A 21,667-nucleotide genomic window follows, 5' to 3' on the forward strand; every position below is an offset into this window, starting at 1 on the left:
TGGTGCACAGCGAGTTAACTGTGTGTGACGCTATTAAAGGGAAGCAAGACACCTCTGATGCTCGATGCAGCTCGAGAAATCTTTAAAGCATGATCACATAACTAAACTGAGAATTTTCAGTCTGCAATCCAGATTTCATTCTGACCCACAGCACGTAAAAAAAAACTGACAAATTGAAAGATTTCAGCAAAGATTTTAATAAGCGCTGGCGTTCGGAGGGCTTTCATTTGCAATGTCATATTTGGACGACTCTGCTCCGAGAGCTATTAAGCAGAAATGTGTTCGTCTATAAAAGAGCTCTTCTGTGTGTGATTGCCATTTAATAGCCGGCCATACGTTCACGCTCCAGTCTCGCTTTAATGTTGCAGTTCACCAGGGACCGCAGAGAGGAGAGAGAACCCAAGGCCTCGAAACATCTCGTCCAAATTACCGTCATCTTCCAAAGCGCGGCGTCGAGGGGATGAGATGAAATGTTGTCATAATGTTGCTGTGGCGGAGCTCATTGCCTGCACATTCACTGTGTACAGCCAGAAATAGAGAGAAATAACACTCTCACGCAGCTCACACACACTCGGATTACAGCGGTGAATCTGTTTTGATTACACATTCAATGGCAATTTAATTAATACTACACTGATTATGTATCGGAAGACGTGATTGTCTAATTCTACATTCCTCACACGAGCACATTGTGTCTTTTGTCCTGGTTATAATGGAGAGTTTTAGGGTGCCACGATGGCCTGAATAACATTTTTATTTTATCTTGCAGCATGAAAACAGTCAACTTGCAACTTTAACCCTCTGAAAAACTATGTTTTCTAGTTTAAAACAAGCCAAAAATACAGCAATTATCATAGAAAAAAACAGTTAAGTATTATCATCGGAATCTGAACTTGAAGAGATCATCAGTTACGAATGTTTCAGTGAAGAAAAAGTAACCAAAATTAAGCTTCAAATTGTGATGTTTCTGTGAGAATCACGTTATTCTACAAGTCTCAGTTAAAACGTTGCCAAAAAACAACCAGATCCTGTTAAAAACATTAAATTCTGCTCCTCAGAGACACTGTGAAGCCATGATTGATTCTGCTGAGACGAACGGTGACGTGACAAATATTCACTGAAAATCTGTTTACACAGACCCGAGAGGAGAGGACAGGAGAGGCTGGAACCATGACAATACATCAATATATACAATATGTGTAGAAACACATTTTTGTGGGCACTAAAAATGACTTTATTAATAGAAATTGAACTTGATTTATGTCATTCTAACTGTGTTATTCTGCACAAAAAGACATGTTTGAGTCGTTCCGAGTCTAGCCATGATTGTGCTGATTCCATAGAGGTGTATGAGCAAAAAAAAGGCCCTGAAACAGCTTGCGGTTCAGAGGGTTGAAGATATTGAGTGATAGTAAAAGATATCAGTTACAACAAGCAGCTATCAGTTGAACTCGATCAATAAGAAAGTGGGACAGGTATGTGCAGGTTGTGTTCTCTGTTTGACACACAAAGAAAACACGACTGTCACAGAGTGTGTGAGAGAGAGAGAGAGAGAAAGAGAGAGAGAAAGAGAAAGAGAGAGAAGGACAGACAGAGAAACACATTTAAAGTTTTTGCGCCGGGAGTCAGCGATGCTTTTAATACATACAGTCACATCAATGGCACATTAAGACAGTGTAACCACGGCAACAGACACCAGGATTATGTCAAAGAGAGGCAGACAAAAGATCCAAGGATGCTTTGTTTAAAACAGTGGCAACACGGTCCTGAGAGAAAAGAGGAAAAGAGAAAAGAAAAAGAAAAGAGACGAAAAAGAAGACGAAAAAAAAATTCAAGACAGAAATAAGCAAGGTTCCAAGAAAGAACGCTAGAAATAAACTCTAAAAGGGCTGCAAGGGCAGGATTTGCAGCTCCCGCCGAGTGTGTGAGTGTGTGTGTGTGTGTGTGTGTGTGTGTGTGTGTGTGTGTGTGTGTGAACTTGCATTAATCACATTGTGGGGACCTAAGAACATAATCACAGTCAGTTTTTTGGGGACTTATATCAATCAAGGGACAAAAAGCAGGTCCCAAAAAGGTGAACTCTTAAATTTTAGGGTTAAGATTTTGTGTGTGTGTGTGTGTGTGTGTATATATATGTGTGTGTGTGTGTGTGTGTGTGTGTGTGTGTGAACTTGTATTAATTACATTGTGGGGACCTAAGAACATAATCACAGTCAGTTTTTCGGGGGCTTATATTAATCAGGGGACAAAAAGCAGGTCCCCACAAGGTGAACTTTTAAATTTTAGGGTTTAGATTTTGTGTATATGTGTGTGTGTGTGTGTGTGTGTACTTGTATTAATTACATTGTGGGGACCTAAGAACATAATCACAGTCAGTTTTTCAGGGACTTCTATCAATCAGGGGACAAAAAGCAGGTCCCCACAAGGTGAACTCTTAAATTTGAGGGTTTAGATTTTGTGTGTGTGTGTGTGTGTGTGTGTGTGTGTGTGTGTGTGTGTGTACTTGTATTAATTACATTGTGGGGACCTAAGAACATAATCACAGTCAGTTTTTCAGGGACTTCTATCAATCAGGGGACAAAAAGCAGGTCCCCAGAAGGTGAACTCTTAAATTTTAGGGTTTAGATTTTTTTATTTGTGTTTCAGAAAAGGGTTTTATGCTTGTAGTGGCCATGGTTAAAGTCTGGATAAGTCCCCAGGAATTGTAATGCAATGCAATGTCCTCATAAGTGGCAAAAACATGCGTGTGTTTAAATGTGCTTATGAATATCCTCCATCTATTTGACACTAAACTCTACAGGAAGAACTGAGGGTTCTTCTCCCCACTTCATATGCTTCTCTCTTCGTCTCTCTCTCACACACACACACACTCACACACACACACACACACACACACACACACAGTATGAGTCCTAATGACCATGATGGCTCCGGGGCTCTTTTTCTTGAGTCATCTGACTGTGAGCAGAACATTAAGCAACAGTCCACTCCCATAAAACACACACTGTTTCTGCAGCTGCAGTAACACCGTGCGCCTCCTCCTGCGCCTCCTCCTCCTGCTCCTCTCCTGCTCTTCATTGCTTGTCCTCCCTCTTGACATTTCCATCTTTATCCAATTTCTTTAAGAGTCAAATCCAGCCAGGTCAAGCAGAACTAAGACAACTCACTCCTGGATACCTGGCTGCTTTAAAAAAAACTTTGTTGCAGTCAAGTCATTCAGCACAAATCTACTGTTATTTACTGAGAAATGCAAAGAATATCATCTTTCAATATAATACAGCAAACCAATATGGTCCCAAATGTAGCTCTACAGTGTGTAAAATCAATGACTTGAGGTAAACAAAATAAATAAATAACTAAAATCAAAATTGTACCAATGTCACTTTTAATAATCCATTATTTCTCTAAGAGTCTGTGGCACTCTGAGGTTTAATTATCTGAGTTATTAAGTTATTATGAGATCAAATCTTTGTTATTTTTTCCAACCTTGATGCCAAAAAAGCTTGCACGCTGTGTAAAAAGTAAATAAAAACAGAATGCATTTAATTCAGAATTCCGAGTTTATATTTAAAAGACAAAAGTTTATAAGTTTGAACATAAAAAAATTATGTATTTATGACATATATTCAACTGTGTTATGTGAGTATAGTATCAGAGTATTAGAAAAGTATTGCATTCTGTTTCATTTACATTTTTGTTTAACAACATCTCAACTTTTCTGGAATCTGGGATGTGCAAAATGCTTCATATTCATAATAATACATTAAAATAATATTTAAATTTCTAAATTGAAAACAATTCACACACTACATTCTAATCTTACAAACTACTACTATTTCTTTACTATTCATTAGAATGAAAAACTTCTATTTATTTAGCCTGCTAAACACTTCACTTTATTGTCCTTGATACCAGCTTGTGTTTTATTCTGAAAAGCACTTCAAATTCTCTTGATTTGCCTTTGATATTTGTACCTGCAGTTAATTAAATTGATGCATTTTTTAATGGATATTCTGTGTTGAGATGGTGCAATTATTGTCTAATATATTTCTCAGATTCCTCCTGTGTTGTTCTTTCACATAACTAACCAACTAAAAATTACTGCAGAACTAAAGAAGTATAAAAAACAGCCTATACTTTAACTTCAAAGGGACATACAGCAGAAGGTGCCTGTTTTTCTCTATTTTGTAAGAGGTCCTCAGCCCCAAAAACAGACCGAGAACCTAATTTGGAGTTGTCACCAGTTATCTCAGGGACAAGCTGAAATACAGACTGCAATAAATAACAAAATCACATGTCCATAAAGTGTCCAATCACAGCACAGGTCCAACAGAAATGTGTCACAATGCCAAGTGTTGTAACAAGAATACTTCTTTGTCACTTCCTTTTTTTTCGTCTAGAAATGTCTTTTGATGACTTGCAGTTTCTTTAAACTTCAAGTAAGTTTTGAAAGGTTAAAATCTCCAGTGTTGAAGTGCACGGTGAAGTAACAGCAGAATACTCTTTATTGCAGAACTAAAAATGTGCAGGTTTGCACCCATCATTGGCCTCTTTGTCAGTGAGAGTTGGTTGAAAATGAATTTCAAACTGCAGCAAAAGGTGGAAAAAAAAATCCAGAGTTGCGTAACACCTTTTGAAGAATTGTTATAAAAATGTCACATAGCATTAGAAAAATCATTGTGTGCTGTGTTCTCGAGACACAATGGGAACATTAGATTGCATAAACTGACAGAACATTGGTGTCACTTTCACACTGTTCAGTCGCAGACACTTCCATTAAGTAATTGACCGTTTAAATCAAATGGTTATATCGTCAGAATTGAAGCAAACTGTGCTCTCTAAGGGAGCTCTCGGAGATTCTGCACGGCAACAAAGATCCTTCTGGGAGACCTAATCACCTCTTAACAAACATGCACATTACATCTCAGTTAAGTCAACAACAGCAGAAGCACATGAAGAGGAGGTTTTAAAGTAAACAGTGTTTGCATGAATCTATCAGGCCAGACCTAAAGGAATATAAGTGCAGCTGGTAGCCAAACAGGTGACGAATGAGCCGGCATGAATGAAGCAGCTGATGCAAATGAGACAGACCTGCTCCGGCTAAATTAAAGGTCTGCCTGTGCATATTTTAATTTCAAAAGAAAAACGTGAGAGAGACATCCAAATGTGCACGTATTAAACAGTTCAGTCTGATCCGTTCTGGCCAATAACACCTCACCTGAATATCACCCAGACCCGACTTGACTGGAAAAACTTCTAAATCTGCCACAGAATACTTGCCACAGAGTTGTATGGGGTTTTTATCCATAGTCAGTGTCTTTTCTGCAACATAACAAGCTAACAAATATACTACTAGCAGCCAAACATATTTTAGACATCTAAAAAGAGTCAATATCAGTTTAAATATAGGCTATAACTAAATAACTGGAGCCGTTATATTCATCTATGCTCTCTTTAAAGCCACCAGACTCCTCCAAAAACAGTAATTTTACCTCACAGAACACAGGAGTTTCTGGTCTACTGCTGCCTTGATCGGTTTGTTGTTGTGTGATTTTGAGGTTCTAAACCATGGGTCTCAAACTAGCGGCCCGCAGGCCAATTGCGGCCCTCGTGATGATATTTTGTGGCCTCCACCTTGATATGAAAGTTTAACGTGAGTTTTTTATGAATGGCACTTTACCGTGTTGTGTGTGGAAGGTCCCTTTAATTACTTTTTTTTTGGTAATTCTGTGTATTTTTTGGTCATTTTGTCTTCTTTTTTGTAATTTTGTGTCTTTTTTTAGTAATTTTGTGTCTTTTTTGGTCATTTTGTGTCTTTTTTTTAAGTAATTTAGTTTTTTTCTGTAATTTTGTGTCTTTTTTTAGTAATTTTGTGTCTTTTTCTGGTCATTTCCATACTGCCTCCAGCGGCCCCCAGGTAATTTGAGTTTGAGACCCCTTTCCTAAAGGATTCCTTTGGCTTTGCTAAAGTCACACACTGTAAATAAAACTAAAGTTTAGGCAACCTAAAACATTTTGGTAGGTGTAACTGGAGGTGTTATCTCTGCTCTCCTCAAAGCCACCAGACTCCATTGACAAGAACTGTAATTTTACTGTGCAGAATACAGGAGTTTTTTGGTCTAACTGCTGCCTTGATCGGTTTGTTGTTGTGTGACTTTGAGTACATCGCTTAGACTCCCTGCTGGTGCTCCTGACTGGGAGCATGCCAAATGTCATCTACTGTCTCCTACATCTGTCAATTTTGTTTAACGGACACTTTTCCCCAGAGTGACTTACATCTGAGATCAAAACACAAGCTAAGATCCAGTCAGTCTAGTCAAAAATGTCATACAACCCTACTTAAAAACATCCAAACTATCCCTTTGAATCAAAATCTGCATCATGCAAAATGCATGACCTAGTCACATTATCTATTTGAATTCATTGATATAAAAAAAAAAGATTGCAATGATTGTGCATGCAACTGCAATCCAAGTAGAACTGCTAATGTCCAGCACTAGAACATGTAAAAAGGGGATTTCCTTTCTGTCAAACAGACAAAACGACTCAGAGTCTGGAGCAAATCAGCGCTGGTTGTTACATCATGCAGAATTCCCGCTTTCTGGACTCCACCCTGCAGCGCTGTTCCCTTTTCAACACGATGTAAGTGTGTGTGTGCATGTGTGTGTGATCTTGTTCATGGCACACACTGTGCAAGTCCAATTTTTTTTTCATCCCTGCTCTGGTTTATCTCTTCCACTTGGCAGCACCCAGTCTGTTAATGTCATACAGCTTCGACCTCTGACCCCTTCAACACTCCACACTAAATCTTTCTCTGGGTTCAAGGGACAACAAGGTCCGTGGATTATCCTGATTTGAGATATTGCTGGTGAATTTTTTGATGCTTTGAGCACCACAAGTACCATAAAGCTCCATTATATCTGAGAGAAGGTGGAAATCTCCCCAATCAAAGTAACACAAACACTATTTCTCTCTCTTCCTCCCTGTCTTCCTGTCCTGTTCAGCTTTGTCTTATTGTTTGTGTGTTTTGTATACGTTTGGACGGGACGATGGCCCATTTCGTTGTCCTAGTACTTGTTACTCTGAATCTCATCTCATCACTAAGCAGATAATATAGGATGATAAAACACATCACCCCGATTTTAGCTTCTTCGCTCTGGCTTCGCTTTTGGATTGATTTTAAGATTTTACTGGTCACTTTTAAAGCTCTTTTAGGTCTGGCTCCTAGCTATTTAACAGAATCACATTGCAAAAAAGCTGTGTCTAAAAACCAGATAAAAACACTAAATCTGAGGGAAATGATCTTGCTGCATGGACAGATAATTTCACTTGACAAGATTTCTTAAATTAAGATTGTTAAATCTAGAAATAAGCATGTTGAACGCTTAAAATAAGAAATTAACTCTCAAAACAAGATCAATTATCTAACACTTCTAAATCTAACGTCTTTTTTATCTTGGTAAGAAACAAATAATTGTCAGTGCACTTTGCTCGGGCCAGTTCATCGCTGCTTGCAGCTTTAATTTATCTTGTTTTAAGAGTCAAAAGTCAAAACTAAAAACCAAAGGTGACCAAGCTTTCTCCACCAGAGCGCCCCGACTTTGGAACAGGAGATAGGACGCGCAGAGTCAGTAACTTCTTTTACATCAGTTCTTAAAACCCACTTTTATAGACTTTCTTTTGTGTAATGCAATCTTACCACTCACTTCTTACTTTTTTACTCATTTCCCTTTTATTCTCTGTGTATCAGAGAATGTCTCTTATTGTTTTTCTGTAAATGTAAGAACTGTTTTTAGCCTTATGGCATCATTCTCGTTGTAATTAACCCTTGTTAATTCTCGTTGTCTCTCTGTCGAAGCACTTTGTAAACTTCTGTTTTAAAAGGTGCTATATAAAAAAAGTTATTATTATTAATCATTAAAAATGTGCCATAAAAGGGAACTATTGTTGGGGCTTCGGGGTTACCGGGACCTGTTGTATAGGTGCACCAGAAGTATTAAGTAAAGAGCCCATTGAGTACACTGAAACTCTCTGGTGTTTTCATTGTTTGTGTAAGGTTAAGGAGGTTCAGAAGTTAATATAATTTATATTTGAGTTAATTGACTAAAAGATGCTTTTACAATGTTATTTATTATTTACATATTTACATGTTGAATGTTTGCAGCTGCGTCTTTAAGACAGTTTAGGACTGGCTTCTGATTGGTTTATTCAGTCTGGTGGGAAGTGAGAAACCAGGAAGTGAAGTTGTTATGAAATTTGGTGACTGAGTAAAAAGGCTGTTTAAGAAAGTTATCTGTCTCCATCTTGCTGTCTCTCCTTAAAAAGTGTGATCCAACCACCACACACCGAACCCTTACATTACATCTGTATCAAACTGGACTGAACAAAAAGCACGACAGGTAGAGAAAAAGATGCATTTTGGGGAATTATTTGGGAAGAAACTGTCCCTTTAAAGTGCAAAAACCAGCTCTGAGAAAGGCGAGCCAAGACACAGGGTTGTCTGTCCCCATCATGGTGGAGTTGGAATGATTATATTCACGACTCAATCCGTCATCTCTCTATATTTGACAGTTATTAGCATCAAGTCCACAAACCAACACTGGTTGACAGTCGATCATGACTGTGATTAAAGATGACTGTGGAGTAACTACAGCCATGAAATAAATGTAGTGGAGTAAAAAGTGCAATATTTAGCAGACTTTTCTTTATCTTGTTTGATGTCAAACTCAATATTGTTGGTTTTTCACATTTTCCAATGGGTTTTCTCTGGTGTTTTCATTGTTTGTATCAAACTGGACTGAACAAAAAGCACGACAGGTAAAGAAAAAAGATGCATTTTGGGGAATTATTTGGGAAGAAACTGTCCCTTTAAAGTGCAAAAACCAGCTCTGAGAAAGGCGAGCCAAGACACAGGGTTGTCTGTCCCCATCATGGTGGAGTTGGAATGATTATATTCATGACTCAATCCGTCATCTCTCTATATTTGACAGTTATTAGCATCAAGTCCAAAAACCAACACTGGTTGACAGTCGATCATGACTGTGATTAAAGATGACTGTGAGCCCTCTGCAGTCAATCAGCTGCTCCGTTCACATTATATTTAAAAAAACATGGTTAGAAATGTCTATTTTCTCTTATTTTTCTCTCGGGCATTCTGTTGTTTTTTCTTTCCGTCTCTCTCCTCCCTTTTGCTACACTCCAGGGTCACCATCTGCATGGCAACACTCACAGCGTGACACTTCCATAACCCAGGAGGAGGAAGAGAGCGACCGAGCACAGACCTCTCTCTCTCTCTCTCTCTCTCTCTCTCTCTCTCTCTCTCTCTCTATTCACAGGCCACCCATAATTCATTAGCTCTCCCTCTCATCCTCTCTATATTTCCCTCTCTCTGCAGTGTGACCGATGCGGGTTCCTGAAAGCTCGTTGGGGATATTTTCAGGAATGAAGGTGCTGACCGTGGACACTTTGTGCCGGCCATTCAGCATGTTTTAAATTTGCCCGTTTTCATGCTGAACCTCATTCAGAAAAAGCTCTATTTTAGAGCGTGGAACAATAAAATTTCCCATTGAAACCAAGAATGGTATGCATAAAAAAAGGCATACTTCCTTCCTGTGATGTCACCCACTGAATGGTGATGTGTCATCGTGTGATTAAGGTTGTGGCTATAGAAAATGTTCATATTTATATTTGTCTATGTGTTGTTACTAGGCTTGAATTACTTGAATTGAGCTAATTTTAGCATTTTATGCACTTTTTTGCAACTTAAACATCAAACTTTGATCATTTATTAATCGATTAAGTCATGATTTCATGCTTTTCTTTATCTTATTTGATATCAAACTCAATATTGTTGGTTTTTCACGTTTTCCAATGGGTTTTCTTCACTTTTATTACCATAATTATTGTTGTAATTGGGTAAAAAGTGCAATACAGAGCAGCAGAAGTGACTCAGGAGTCGACACTTTGTGTCGGGCATTCAGCATGTTTTAAATTTGCCCGTGTTCATGTCGAACCACAATCAGAAAAAGCTCTATTTTAGAGTGTGGTACAATAAAATTACCCACTGAAACCAAGCATGGTACGCACAAAACAAAGCATACTTCCTTCCTGTGGTGATTAAGGTTGTGGCTATAGAAAATTTTCATATTCATACATGTCTATATGTTGTTACTGGGCCGAATTGAGCTCATTTTAACATTTTATGCACTTTTTTGCAACTTAAACAACAAACTTATAGTACAAAAAAGATCAATTAGCAACAATTTTGATCTCTCATTCAGAAAAAGCTCTATTTTAGAGCGTGGAACAATAAAATTTCCCATTGAACCCAAGCATGGTATGCACAAAAAAAAAGTATGCTTGTACAGTATAATCAATCACCCTGCTTCTTCCCCATCAGGTGAACAATATATAACCTTCATAACCCGGCATAACTTTTTAATATAAAGCCAATATCTGCCGTATTTAATTGTAAATATCATCAACTTATTTCTGCCGGAAAAAAAACATCCATCTACATGACGAATAATGATTTCCTTCACACACACACACACACACACACACACACACACACACACACACATAGCCTGTGGTGCTGCTGCACAGCTTCACTCTGACCCATCACAGTGATCCTTGCAAAACCAAACACTCGCTGTGATTGGTCAGTTTTTTCATTTGGCCTCTGGTCATGCATTGTCTGCATTTTTTTTTTCTTTCTTGGCTTCACTTTGAGCATCCATCAGTCACACACAAAGAGATTTAATTCCTTTTTTTTTCTTATTTTCACCGGGCAGAGTGCCAATGTTTTCCTTTCCTTCGCTGACTCTCACCCCCTCATCCCTCCTGCTCCTCTCTTCCTCCCTCCCCCCCTCTTCTTCTTCCTCACCCCCTCCTTTACTCCACTAAGCTTTCCGTTTCGCTTGCAAGCAAAAGCTGTTTATTTATTCAGACAAGATCTATTTTTCCCCTCTCGTTTTTCTCCCCCCCCCCTCCCCACATCTTTTCTTCCCCCCCTCATCCTCTTCCTCCTCCTCCTCCTCCCCCCCCCCTCCCTCTGGTTACATGCTTGTAAAGGATCACTGTGAGGAAGAGGGGAAAAAAGGAAAAAGATGTGGGAGGAGGGAGGAGGGAGATCCCATGTGTTGGAAGAGAGCGGAGGAAATCCGCTGCGATTGGGAGGTGAAGGAGAAATTTCAAAAAGAGGAAAAAAAAAAGAGGGATGTAAAGACAGAGGGCGGAGGAGAGAGTCGACTCTATACTTCCTGTTTCTCTTAAGCCATATGGCACACACACACACACACAAAATCTAAACCCTAAAATTTAAGAGTTCACCTTGTGGGGACCTGCTTTTTGTCCCCTGACTGATAGAAGTCCCCGAAATACTGACTGTGATTATGTTCTTAGGTCCCCACAATGTGATTAATACAACTTCACACACACACACACACACACACACACACACACACACACACACACACACTCAGGTACAAAGCTTCTTTATGGGCCTGGTCGTCGTGAGAATAAGACTGTAACAAAGTACAGCACTAAAATACAGCCAGAGGGAATGATTAGTGTGTGTGTGTGTGTGTGTGTGTGTGTGTGTGTGTGTGTGTGTGTGTGTGTGTGTGTGTGTGTGTGTGTTTGTGTGTGTGTGTGTGATGAGCAGAGAGCGAGAGCGTTGGTAAAAGAGAGAGAGAGAGAGAGAGAGAGAGAGAGAGAGAGAGATAGAGACAGAGTGCAGAGCTGCAGGTGGTGCATTATTAAACAGATTTGTCACTTTGGGCCAATGGCATTAAGTGTGTACTTGTGTGTGTGTGTGTGTGTGTGTGTGTGTGTGTGTGTGTGTGTGTGTGTGTGTGTGTGTTGTACGTGTTTGTTGGAGGCTAATGTATAGGTTGCACCGAGCAGTTTAAGCTGGGATAAAAAAAAATGAATCAAAGGAGAAATTGTGGCTTTGCAGAAAGGGAAAAAAAGGAATAAAGAAAAGGAGGGAAAGACAGACAAAGAAATGAAAGGAAAAGACAATAAAAAAAGGAAAGTATATGGTGAGAAGACAGAAGTTGACACGCGGAGCGTCATGTGAGGTGTGTGTGCGACGGTTTTAAATCCCTCAGGCTGCTGCTGTTGACTAAGCTGATCTTTGTTTGGGGGGAAAAGAAAGAAAAAAACAGCAGCTACTGTATCAGCCATGACAGGAAACAACACTTGTTTTAGTCAGAAATAACATTAAAGAGACAGACAGTGCCCTCTGTGTGTGTGTGTGTGTGTGTGTGTGTCTTTGTGAGCCTGCGGTGGGTAATCTTACTTTTGGAAGAAATCGAGATGAGTCTGGCAAGAGGATGGGACAGGAACACACAGAGACACACACACACTCTTGTACTTCTATCTTTGTGAGGACCCTCATTGGAACAGTGACTTCCCTTGCAAGGTTATAATAGTATTGGATTTTTCATTAGTTTTAGTTTTAATTGCGTTAATAATTCAGTTAGTTTTAATTAGTTTATAGAGTGAGTGAGGTAGTTTTAGTTCCGTTTTTATTAGTTTTAGTGTTAGTTTTAGTTTTTTGTAATGGGGTATTTGTTGGGTGGGAGATTAAAAGAGGTCACAGTAAATTTTGCTTTTATTTCCTTTGTCTTATCCATCTTCATCATGTATGAAAAAAGTTGACAAAGACGAAAATAAAGGACATTTTCACTATAATTTTAGTTAGTTTTAGTTAGATTTGTAACCACACAATACAGTTTCAGTTAATTATCACTATCATGTAACCTTTTACCATCAAAACAAAGTCTGAAATCTCAAAAAAGCCTTTAAAGAAGTGAGGACCGGCCGAAATGTCCTCACTTTGCAAAAATGTCCTCACTCTGTTGGTTAAAAACATGTTCCGGTCCTCACTATGTAGAACGTACAAGAACACACACACATACACACACACACACACTGTAACCTGTGCTCAGTGTGGTTGAAAGGCTGAGAATGATGCAGTGACTGAAATAAACTTGCAAAAGCAGAACAATGCAACGCTTTGACTTTGATGGCAGGAGGAGACACAGAAACTACACCAGGACTCACATATATATATATTTTATATTTAAAAAATCAGCCTTTTCTTCTCACTCTGAAGCTTTTACTCTTGGCAAAATGCAAAACATATGACATAAAGTGTGACATTTTGACCACAAGTAATTTAAATATCAAAAGTAAAAGTATTTAATATGCGACTGCTGTCAGACTGCAGCGTTTTACATCACATCAGCCCACCTCTGCTCCAATAAAGATGCTGACAACTTAATCACTTTTTTATGAAATAAAACATTAAACTTCATTTTAGCTTTTTTTATGCACTTTTTTTGCAGCTTAAACAAGAAACTTAGAGTACAAGAAAAATCAATTAGCAACAATGTTGATCATTTATTAATCAATTAAGTCATGATTTCATGCTCATCTTATCTTATCTTATCTTATTTGATATCAAACTCAATATTTGTGGTTTTTCACGTTTTTCAATGGGTTTTCTTCACTTTTATATCATTATTATTGTTGTTATTAAGTTAAAAAAAAGTGCAGAAGTGACTCAGGAGTAGGGATGGGTACCGAATTCGGTACTTTTACAGGTACCGACCGATTCATGTAAAATCAAACGACCATCGGTCCCTAAACGGCGTTAACTTTAAACTGATCATTGATTTCAACCTGTTTTCATTTGAGGTCTTTGATTAACAAGCGTGCTGATGATCGCACTATTTTTTATTTTTTTATTTACCTCCTCCTCCTGTCTGCTCACCGCGGCCACTAGCTGCTGCCCTCTTCCACCGCGGTGCAGAGAGAACAGCCGGCTCTAGGCCTGCTAGCCGCCAGCTGCTAGCCGCCAGCTGCTATCTCTCCAATGTCTCTACCCGGGCTTGGCCTTCGTCTGCCTCCAGATTGGACCTTCCTTACTCCGTTTGCTCTCTCCATTCTTCTGTAGACCAGTCATTAACAGCTAGCAGCTAGCTGCTGCATCTCTGGTCCTCCGCTAATACTCCGCTCTTCAACTCAGGAATATTACCTGCCACTTTACTCCAAACTGCCTCGCTGAAATTAAATCCCTCGGACTCCTGCGTCATCCTCGATATGTGCACAGAGCAGCCCGACTCAACTTTGTTTATTCCAACCATGCCACGCCCACAATACTGTCTGACCGGTGCTGCGCCGCACAGCTACGACGTCATCACAACAAATCACACGTGCACTTGCAACCTTTTTTTTTTTTCTCCTCCTTGCACTTGCCACCTGAGAGCTCCTCTGCATTCTTTGATAACACTGCAACCTTCATGTTACAAAATGCACGTTCACTCAACAATAAAGCACTGCTCATCCTGGATTTTATATTGTTTTGATATATTTTTTAAAAATTATATTTTGAGAAATAAATATGTTGAATTGAAAAAAATTGATTTTATTATTAAACAAATTAATTTTTGCAGCTTAAACAACAAAAAAAACAGTAGAAAATCAATTTTGATGAATTATTAATTTATGAAGTCATGATTTCCTGCTATTTTTTTAATCTAATTTGATATTAAAAATATTAAAAAAAAAATTGTTTTTTCCACATGATTTCAATGGGGTTTCATTACTTTTATTGCCCTTATTATCATTGTTTAAGCACATCAACTGATATTAACTAAATGTTAGTATAAAAATGCATAATATTTCATAAGGTCATCATGTTATTCTGTGTTTAATGAGTGAAATAAATGCAATAAAGTGCAATATTGAGAAGCAGAAGTATCTTGGCGCTTAAGTAAATGCACTCGGAAACTTTCCACAACTATAAATCCCATATTAATATGCATGTTACCACATTTTAATGTTGTTTCTGGGACAGAATGAGCTCATTTTAATGATTTTATGCACTTTTTTGCAGCTTAAACAACAAAAAACAGTAGAAAATCAGTTTTGATGAATTATTAATTTATGAAATCATGATTTCCTTCTATTTTTTTTATCTAATGTGATATGAAACTGAATATTTTTGGTTTTTCACATGATTTCAATGGGTTTTCTTCACCTTGATTGCCCTTATTAATATTGTTTAAGCACACCAACTGCAACAAGTGTTGCAGCTAAATGCAGTACAAAAATGCATAATATTACATAAGTTCGTCATGGATTTTGTGTGTAATGTAACTACAGTTGTGAAATAAATGCAATAATAAAAAGTGCAATATTGAGCAGAAGAAGTGACTCAGGAGTCGAGGAATTGCACTCAGTAACTTTCCACTACTGTAAATCCCATATTAATAACCCATATAATAAAAATATGATGACACGAGAAGAGGAGGCACTGTCTGCACAATATCCAACTTTTAATAAACCTGTGTCTGCTTAACAACACACACCTGGATGAGTCTCTCCTCCTCCTCCTCCTCCTCTTTCTCCTTCTCCTGTAATTTGGACTCCTTCCTGCTCCCCTTCCCTCTCTCTCAGCTCTCCTCCGTCTCTTTTGTGTTTTCGTGACGCACTCTCGCCTCAACTATGTAATTATCTCTTGCTGATTCCAGGGGGTTCGGAGGAATTCAGCCCTCCCTCCCTGTCTCCTTCTGCCCGCCCCGTCCGCCTCCGTCACTCGATTTCTGAATGCCGTATTGTTCTCCGCCGCGACAAAGCTTTGATTGACAGCTGTGGGGAAGCGGAGAGACCCTCCCTCCCGCTGTCAGCACTTTTATTTCCACTTGTCACCTCGTTCTTTTCCCCGTGTCACGTCGTTTAAGACCTTTTTGAGTCACGACCCCCAATTTAACATGCATGTTGTCTGCGAAACAGACAACTAAAACATCTCTCTGTCTGTGCATTTATATATATATTTTTATATTTTATTGTTACTTTTAATCTAAGTCCTTTAATATAAGTTTAAAGGTCCATTCTGACCTCCTGAGTGTGTAACAGTCAGCTTCAAGACAGAGACTCCTTGGAAAGTAACAACTTGATACTTTGGGATTTGTCAGAAAAGACACAAAATTACCCAAAGAAGAATCAAATTGACCAAAAAATTACATAAAATTAAGCAAAAAATGACTCAAGCTGACCCCAAAATGACAAAAAATGACCAAAAAAAGACACAAAAATGACTAAAAAAGACACAAAATGATGACAAAATGATCAACAAAAGACACAAAATGACCAAAAAAGGAAACCAAATGACCAAAAAAGACACAAATTGACCACAAAAAGACACAAAATGACCAAAAAAAGACACAAAATGACAAAAAAAGACACAAAATGGCCCAAAAAAGACACAAAATGATCAAAAAAGACACAGAATGACTAAAAAAAACCCAGAATGACCAAAAAAAGACATGAAATGACCAAAAAGACTAAAACACATTAAGACATGAACACTTTAACACAGTGGAGACAGAGCTGACCCCCAGAAATCATCTCGAGACCCCAATTGGGGCCGGGACCCCAAGGTTGAGAATAGCTGTTTTAAGTGACGAGGCGGTTCAAACACAACATCCTGTCTGGGTTGGCATCGTTGGGCAAAAACAAGAATTAAACACTGCTTGCAATTCCTTCCAAGTTTCACAAAGCAAGAGGATTTTATGACATAATCTAAGGGTACATTTAGCCGCTCCTGAGTCCTACTTCTCGTCCTTTTCCTATCAAATCAACATCAATTTCTGGTGCGCTCGGAGCAGAAAAAGCAAGCGAAGAACCTCAACATACGTGCAAACCTTCCGAGGTGTTTCCTCGCAGAATAAATCCCTGGAAATAAGCTTCACGAGGATGAAACATGCATCAGATTCTGCTGCAAACGCCAATCGGTCTGCAAGCGAATCAGGGCAGAAGACACGGTCCTCATCTCCATGGGAAAATATCACAAATAACACAAAATAAAAGGTCATTTTACATCTAAAAACACAGATGGAAACATTGCAAAGCCTCCAAAATACGAGAGATTTATCAAGTCGATAGCGGTTCAAAATCATTCTGTCCTGGTGATAGAATAACACCTGCTTCATTCTACATCATGTTGCAGTCAAATATGCTTTTTTGGAGCTTTTTCCAACATGACAAGAGAGAAAATTTGAGGGGAAAAAACACTTAAAACGCATAAAACAGTTTCTCAGCATTTAAAAAAATGCTCCAATTTAAAGATAAAACTTCCGGGCAGAAATATCAGTGACTGCCTTAACGAAATGTTTTCCTTTCTAACCCTTTAGTTAAACCAGTATAATCCTGAGCGGAGAAAAGGGTCTGGCTTACAGATAAAGTGCCACACACACACACACACACACACACACACACACACACACACACACACACACACACACACACACACACTATCAGAGGGGATTTAAAAGATTCAAACAGTGGTCTTGGTAATTAGGCAGATGGATTTGTGCCTCTCTTCCCGGTCCGGCGGGATATAAAGCGACACATAATGCAAGCGGACGAACTCTTTAAGTGGATTAATTAAAACCAACACGGCGGGGTCAAAGGTCAAGCCCCGTTTTTTCCATGTCACCCTCCTCGCTCTTTCCTCGCCGCCTGCAGGGCTGCAGGACGGTGCACCTGTGAGAGGATTTAGATGATTGGACGGCGGTGAAAACGGACCCTGAACGCATCGCAAACGGAGCAGAGAAGGGTGTTTTTTTTTTTAAAAAGCTTGGACATAAGGACTAATTTTCACATTAGCACTAAAAAATACACACTTCATCCTCCTCCAGTTTGCTCATATTTCTCTTCAACAACACTTTTATCTTTAACTTCCTGTCTCTGAACATGCAGCAATGATTTAAGCAGACAGTAATAGAATAAAAACCTGAGCTCTCCTCTCTCCCCTCCCTAATTGAATCCAGAACACACCTCGTCTTCGCCGTGTGCGTAAGTGCATGTGCGTGCATGTGTGTGCATGCATGTGTGTGTGTGTGTGTGTGGTAGCTGGATGTAATCAGATGGAATTAATATGCATGCTGTTTCTCATTATGGCATAACTGAACTGCACTTCAGATATGTGACGTGCACTGTGAGAAGCACGGACAGATTTCTAACATCCATCCTCTGCGCGCTCTCTGGAACACGAGTGTGTGTTCATACATCTTCTGTGTGTGTGTGTGTGTGTGTGGTGTGTGTGTGTGTGTGTGTGTGTGTGTGTGTGCATGCATGCATGTGTGTGTATGTGAGATGGTGCAAAAGATAGAAGAGATGCAGGAGACACACCCCGCTGCTGATCAGATAACACTTGCTTTAACACATGCATGCACACACATTTGTCACTTGCATTAACTCCTTATTGCATTTAAAGTAAATCAAATTCCACAGAGCTGCATTAATCAGCTAATTGTGCTAATATGCATATCATGCCGCCTAATTGTGTTACGGCGGCAAAGTCTCATCTTTCATCTCAACTGATAGTTTTCTTCATAACGCGCTCGTTTTAAGACGTTAACGACAGCAATAACGTCTTTTTTTGTTTGCTAAATCACACCATCGATTATTATTAAAGCTGTCGAAAATCAGCTCCGGCTGGGAGTTAAAATTTATAAAATGATATGCAACTAAATCAAGTGTTTGTGCTGCTTCTCTTTGTTCGACTGCGACTCGACAACAACACTTTCTTGTTAATGCTGTGTTTGTAATATGTGTGTGTGTGTGTGTGTGTGTGTGTGTGTTGAGTGTGTGTGTGAGCGTGACGGAGGTGAGTCTCATTAGGGAGAGAACGACAGAGAGAGAACGCCGCCGAGGTGCTTCATTATCATAAATGATTGAGAAGTGCGTTTGTGGGCGTGAGTGCTCATTTGTGTGTGTGTGTGTGTGTGTGAGCAAGTTGGTGGAAGTGTGTGTGTGTCTGTGTGTGTGTGTGTGTGTGTGTGTGTGACCCCGAGAGAGTGTGAGTGACGGGCCGGCGGTAAGCTGGTCTTTATTAAGATGCGCCTTCTTTGGAGAGGGACAGCTGCTCCTGCCTCTTATCTGAAATAACAAAGGTTTAATAAAGAGAAGAGCTGAGGGACAGAAGGGAGGTAAATAATCCTCCTCTCCTCCTTTTCCTCTCCTTCTTCTTCTTCTTCTTCCTTCCATCCTCTTAAAAAACACAACGAAAGTGCAACTCGTTTTGGCTTTCTCATGCAAAAGTTCCACCGAATATCCGCCCGTTTGGAACTCGAATGCACGCGTTGACCTTTGACCTTTCGACTTCAAAAGCCAGCATGGCCGCCGAGAGGCCGGCGTGTCAATTATTCACTCGTTATCTGAAGCTAAAATTAGCAAAAACGTGACATTTTTAATACCACCAGGAGATCTGTCCCCGTTAAGCAAATAGACCGAGAGGAGTGAAAGTCTCTACTGCTGCTATTTATGAGTGTGTGTGTGTGTTCATGTGTGTGTGTGTGTGTGTGTGTGTGTGTGTGTCGGGTCAGCTGCATGTCCTATTTCTCAGTCTGGATGGTCATCACTGCCTGTTTGGAAATGACATCATTTAGCCCCCCCCCCACTCTGTCCATCAGCAGTTTACTGAAATATTCCTGCTCTACATTACTCCACTCATTTTCTATTTTGGATTTGTGGATAATGACGGAGGGATGGAGGGCAGCGGGGGGATAAAAAATGATAAAAGAGGGGAGAGGCAGCATTAAAAGAATAATTTGAGGGTCTTGAGGGTTCTGTCTCCACTCTCCCGTTTCTAAAATAGAATTTGCGATAGTCGCCGCAGAGTCTGTCGAGGGAATAATGACTTATTTATCAAATGGCTGAAATATTCAGGGACAAGGCCTTTTAAAATCCAGCTTTTAAATTCATAGGATTTCTCTGCTGCGATGCTTAATGACAGTGAATGTATTCATAGTGATTTGCAGGTCCGAGATAGAGCCTTGTATCCTGCCTATGAGTCTAATAGCTGTTTGACAAAAGGGAGAGAGAGAGCTCATTCAGGACACGGGGAGCAAGAAAAAGTTTCACCTCTGACCCCTGGGGAGGCTCGCTGAATCAAATCTGTATCAGGACCGCCAAGGAGTAAATGGCTGTGTTTCTGGAAACATGTTTCACAGCTCGGGAGATAAAATTTAATGTTCTCTAAAAGCGCTCTGTTGCAGGCAATCAGCCATGAGTAAATGTTTCAAGATAAATTCCTGGAGGGGTATACTTTTTTCTGGCAGTGTGCGAGGCTCTTCAACATTTTGAGGGACCAAATCAGCATCAGAGGGAGGGGGGGTGAGGAAGAGGAGGGGGGTGAGGAAGAGGAGCGGGAGGAGGAGGAGGGAGGGGGGGGGGGGGGTGATAAATGAGTGTTATTCTTACTTCTGCGCTGGAATGGAGGAAGTTTTTTGGAGATGTTGGTGGTGATGAAGCGCCATACGGGGTTAATGAGATGTACGCAGACAGAGAGCAGCTTGCATGCGTCAGACTCATGACAGCGCAGAGGGAGCAGAGCTCACAAAGTAGAAAGAGCGCTGTGCTCGGCGCAGAATGCATGCAGCCGAACGGCGCAAAATCCGTGCGTAATTACGCACCGCAGCGCCGGAACCAGAGCTCACAAGGCGGCGGCGGAGACCTCCTGCCTGCGCCGCGTCCCACCCTTATTTTCCTTGCAAAAAAAAACAACCCACGGCACTTCTTTCTGTCTATATAAGCCCCATTCTGCTTCTTCTTCTTCTTCTGCTTCTCCTTCTGCTGCTATCAGCCCGTTTGACAACGGGGCTTTTGCTGAGGCTGTGGAGAGACTGACCGGGCGCTTACCTTAACACGTTCCAGCTTTTCAGAGGGTCCAGGTCTGAAATTATAGAAACCATGGTCGACTGGCTGGGCAGCACCGGGAGAGGGAGGGGGTGCGGCAGAAAAAGATCGAAAGAAAAAGCGGCGCAAAGGCTGTAAACTCCGTCTGCGAATGGCAGCGATTGCTCGGATGCAACCCGTCCTGGTTGTTCAGTGGGTGATGAGCGCTGTCACAGATCTCTCTCTCTCTCTCTCTCTTGCTCTCTCTCTCTCTCTCGCTCTCTCTCTCTCTCCCTCCGCCCCCTCCCGCTCCAAGCCTGCGCTGTGCAGACGCGTCTCCGAGCCTCCTCCGGTCCCTGTTTCACAGACAGACAGGCTGCTGCTGCTGCTGCTGCAGAGATGTACAGTAGAGGAGGGTAAACCCCACCTAGGAAACTCATTTAACCATCTTTTTTTTCTTTTCTTTAATGCACCGGGGGGAATAGAGTTTACACACCTTTTTTTTTTTTTTAGAGCTGGAGAATCTGCACACTGCAAAAAGTGTCCATGTCTGCGTCTTGTTTTGTCATTCTTAAGGCTTGACATTGGACTTTTTTGTCAGTGGGGAGAATATTTTTTATTTCTAACATGCATTTTTATTTGTTAACCCTTTATCAGGCAAAGAAGCATAGCAGACATCTATAACAGGTCTCGCTGTACGTGATAGTCATCTACCAAGATTCAAGGTTTCCTTTATTGTCAGTGTATTAAAAAAGTCTAAAACTAAATTTACATGTGCTTCTCATATATAAGGTGCTTTAAAAAAGACATTCAGACATTATGCATGTGTAATAAGTAGTCTAAAAAGATAATAAATAATAATTTAAAGGTAAAAGATAAAGTGGTTATGGATGCAAATGATGTGTTATTGTCTATTTAGGGTTGCTGTGGGACAGAGACTATAATAAATATAATAATAATAATAATAATAATA

General features: G+C 40.0%; 1 protein-coding gene across 19 annotated transcripts in view; it reads right to left on the minus strand.

The window, feature by feature from the left end:
• Positions 1–21,264, minus strand: part of celf2 (cugbp, Elav-like family member 2) — a 327,757-nt gene extending 306,493 nt beyond the window's left edge. For 4 of the 19 annotated variants that reach the window (XM_059325590.1, XM_059325589.1, XM_059325587.1 and 1 more), the window contains exon 1: positions 20,719–21,262. In XM_059325590.1, the coding sequence (XP_059181573.1) occupies positions 20,719–20,771 (53 nt within the window). In that variant the 5' untranslated portion in view covers positions 20,772–21,262. Of the gene's footprint in view, positions 1–20,718 lie in introns of all 19 variants that reach the window. The other 15 variants (XM_059325586.1, XM_059325584.1, XM_059325592.1 and 12 more) reach the window with 11 other exon arrangements.
• Between the last annotated feature and the right edge of the window lie 403 nt (positions 21,265–21,667).

The sequence above is a fragment of the Centropristis striata genome, chromosome 22 (genome assembly GCF_030273125.1).
Source record: "Centropristis striata isolate RG_2023a ecotype Rhode Island chromosome 22, C.striata_1.0, whole genome shotgun sequence".
Lineage (NCBI taxonomy): Eukaryota > Metazoa > Chordata > Actinopteri > Perciformes > Serranidae > Centropristis > Centropristis striata.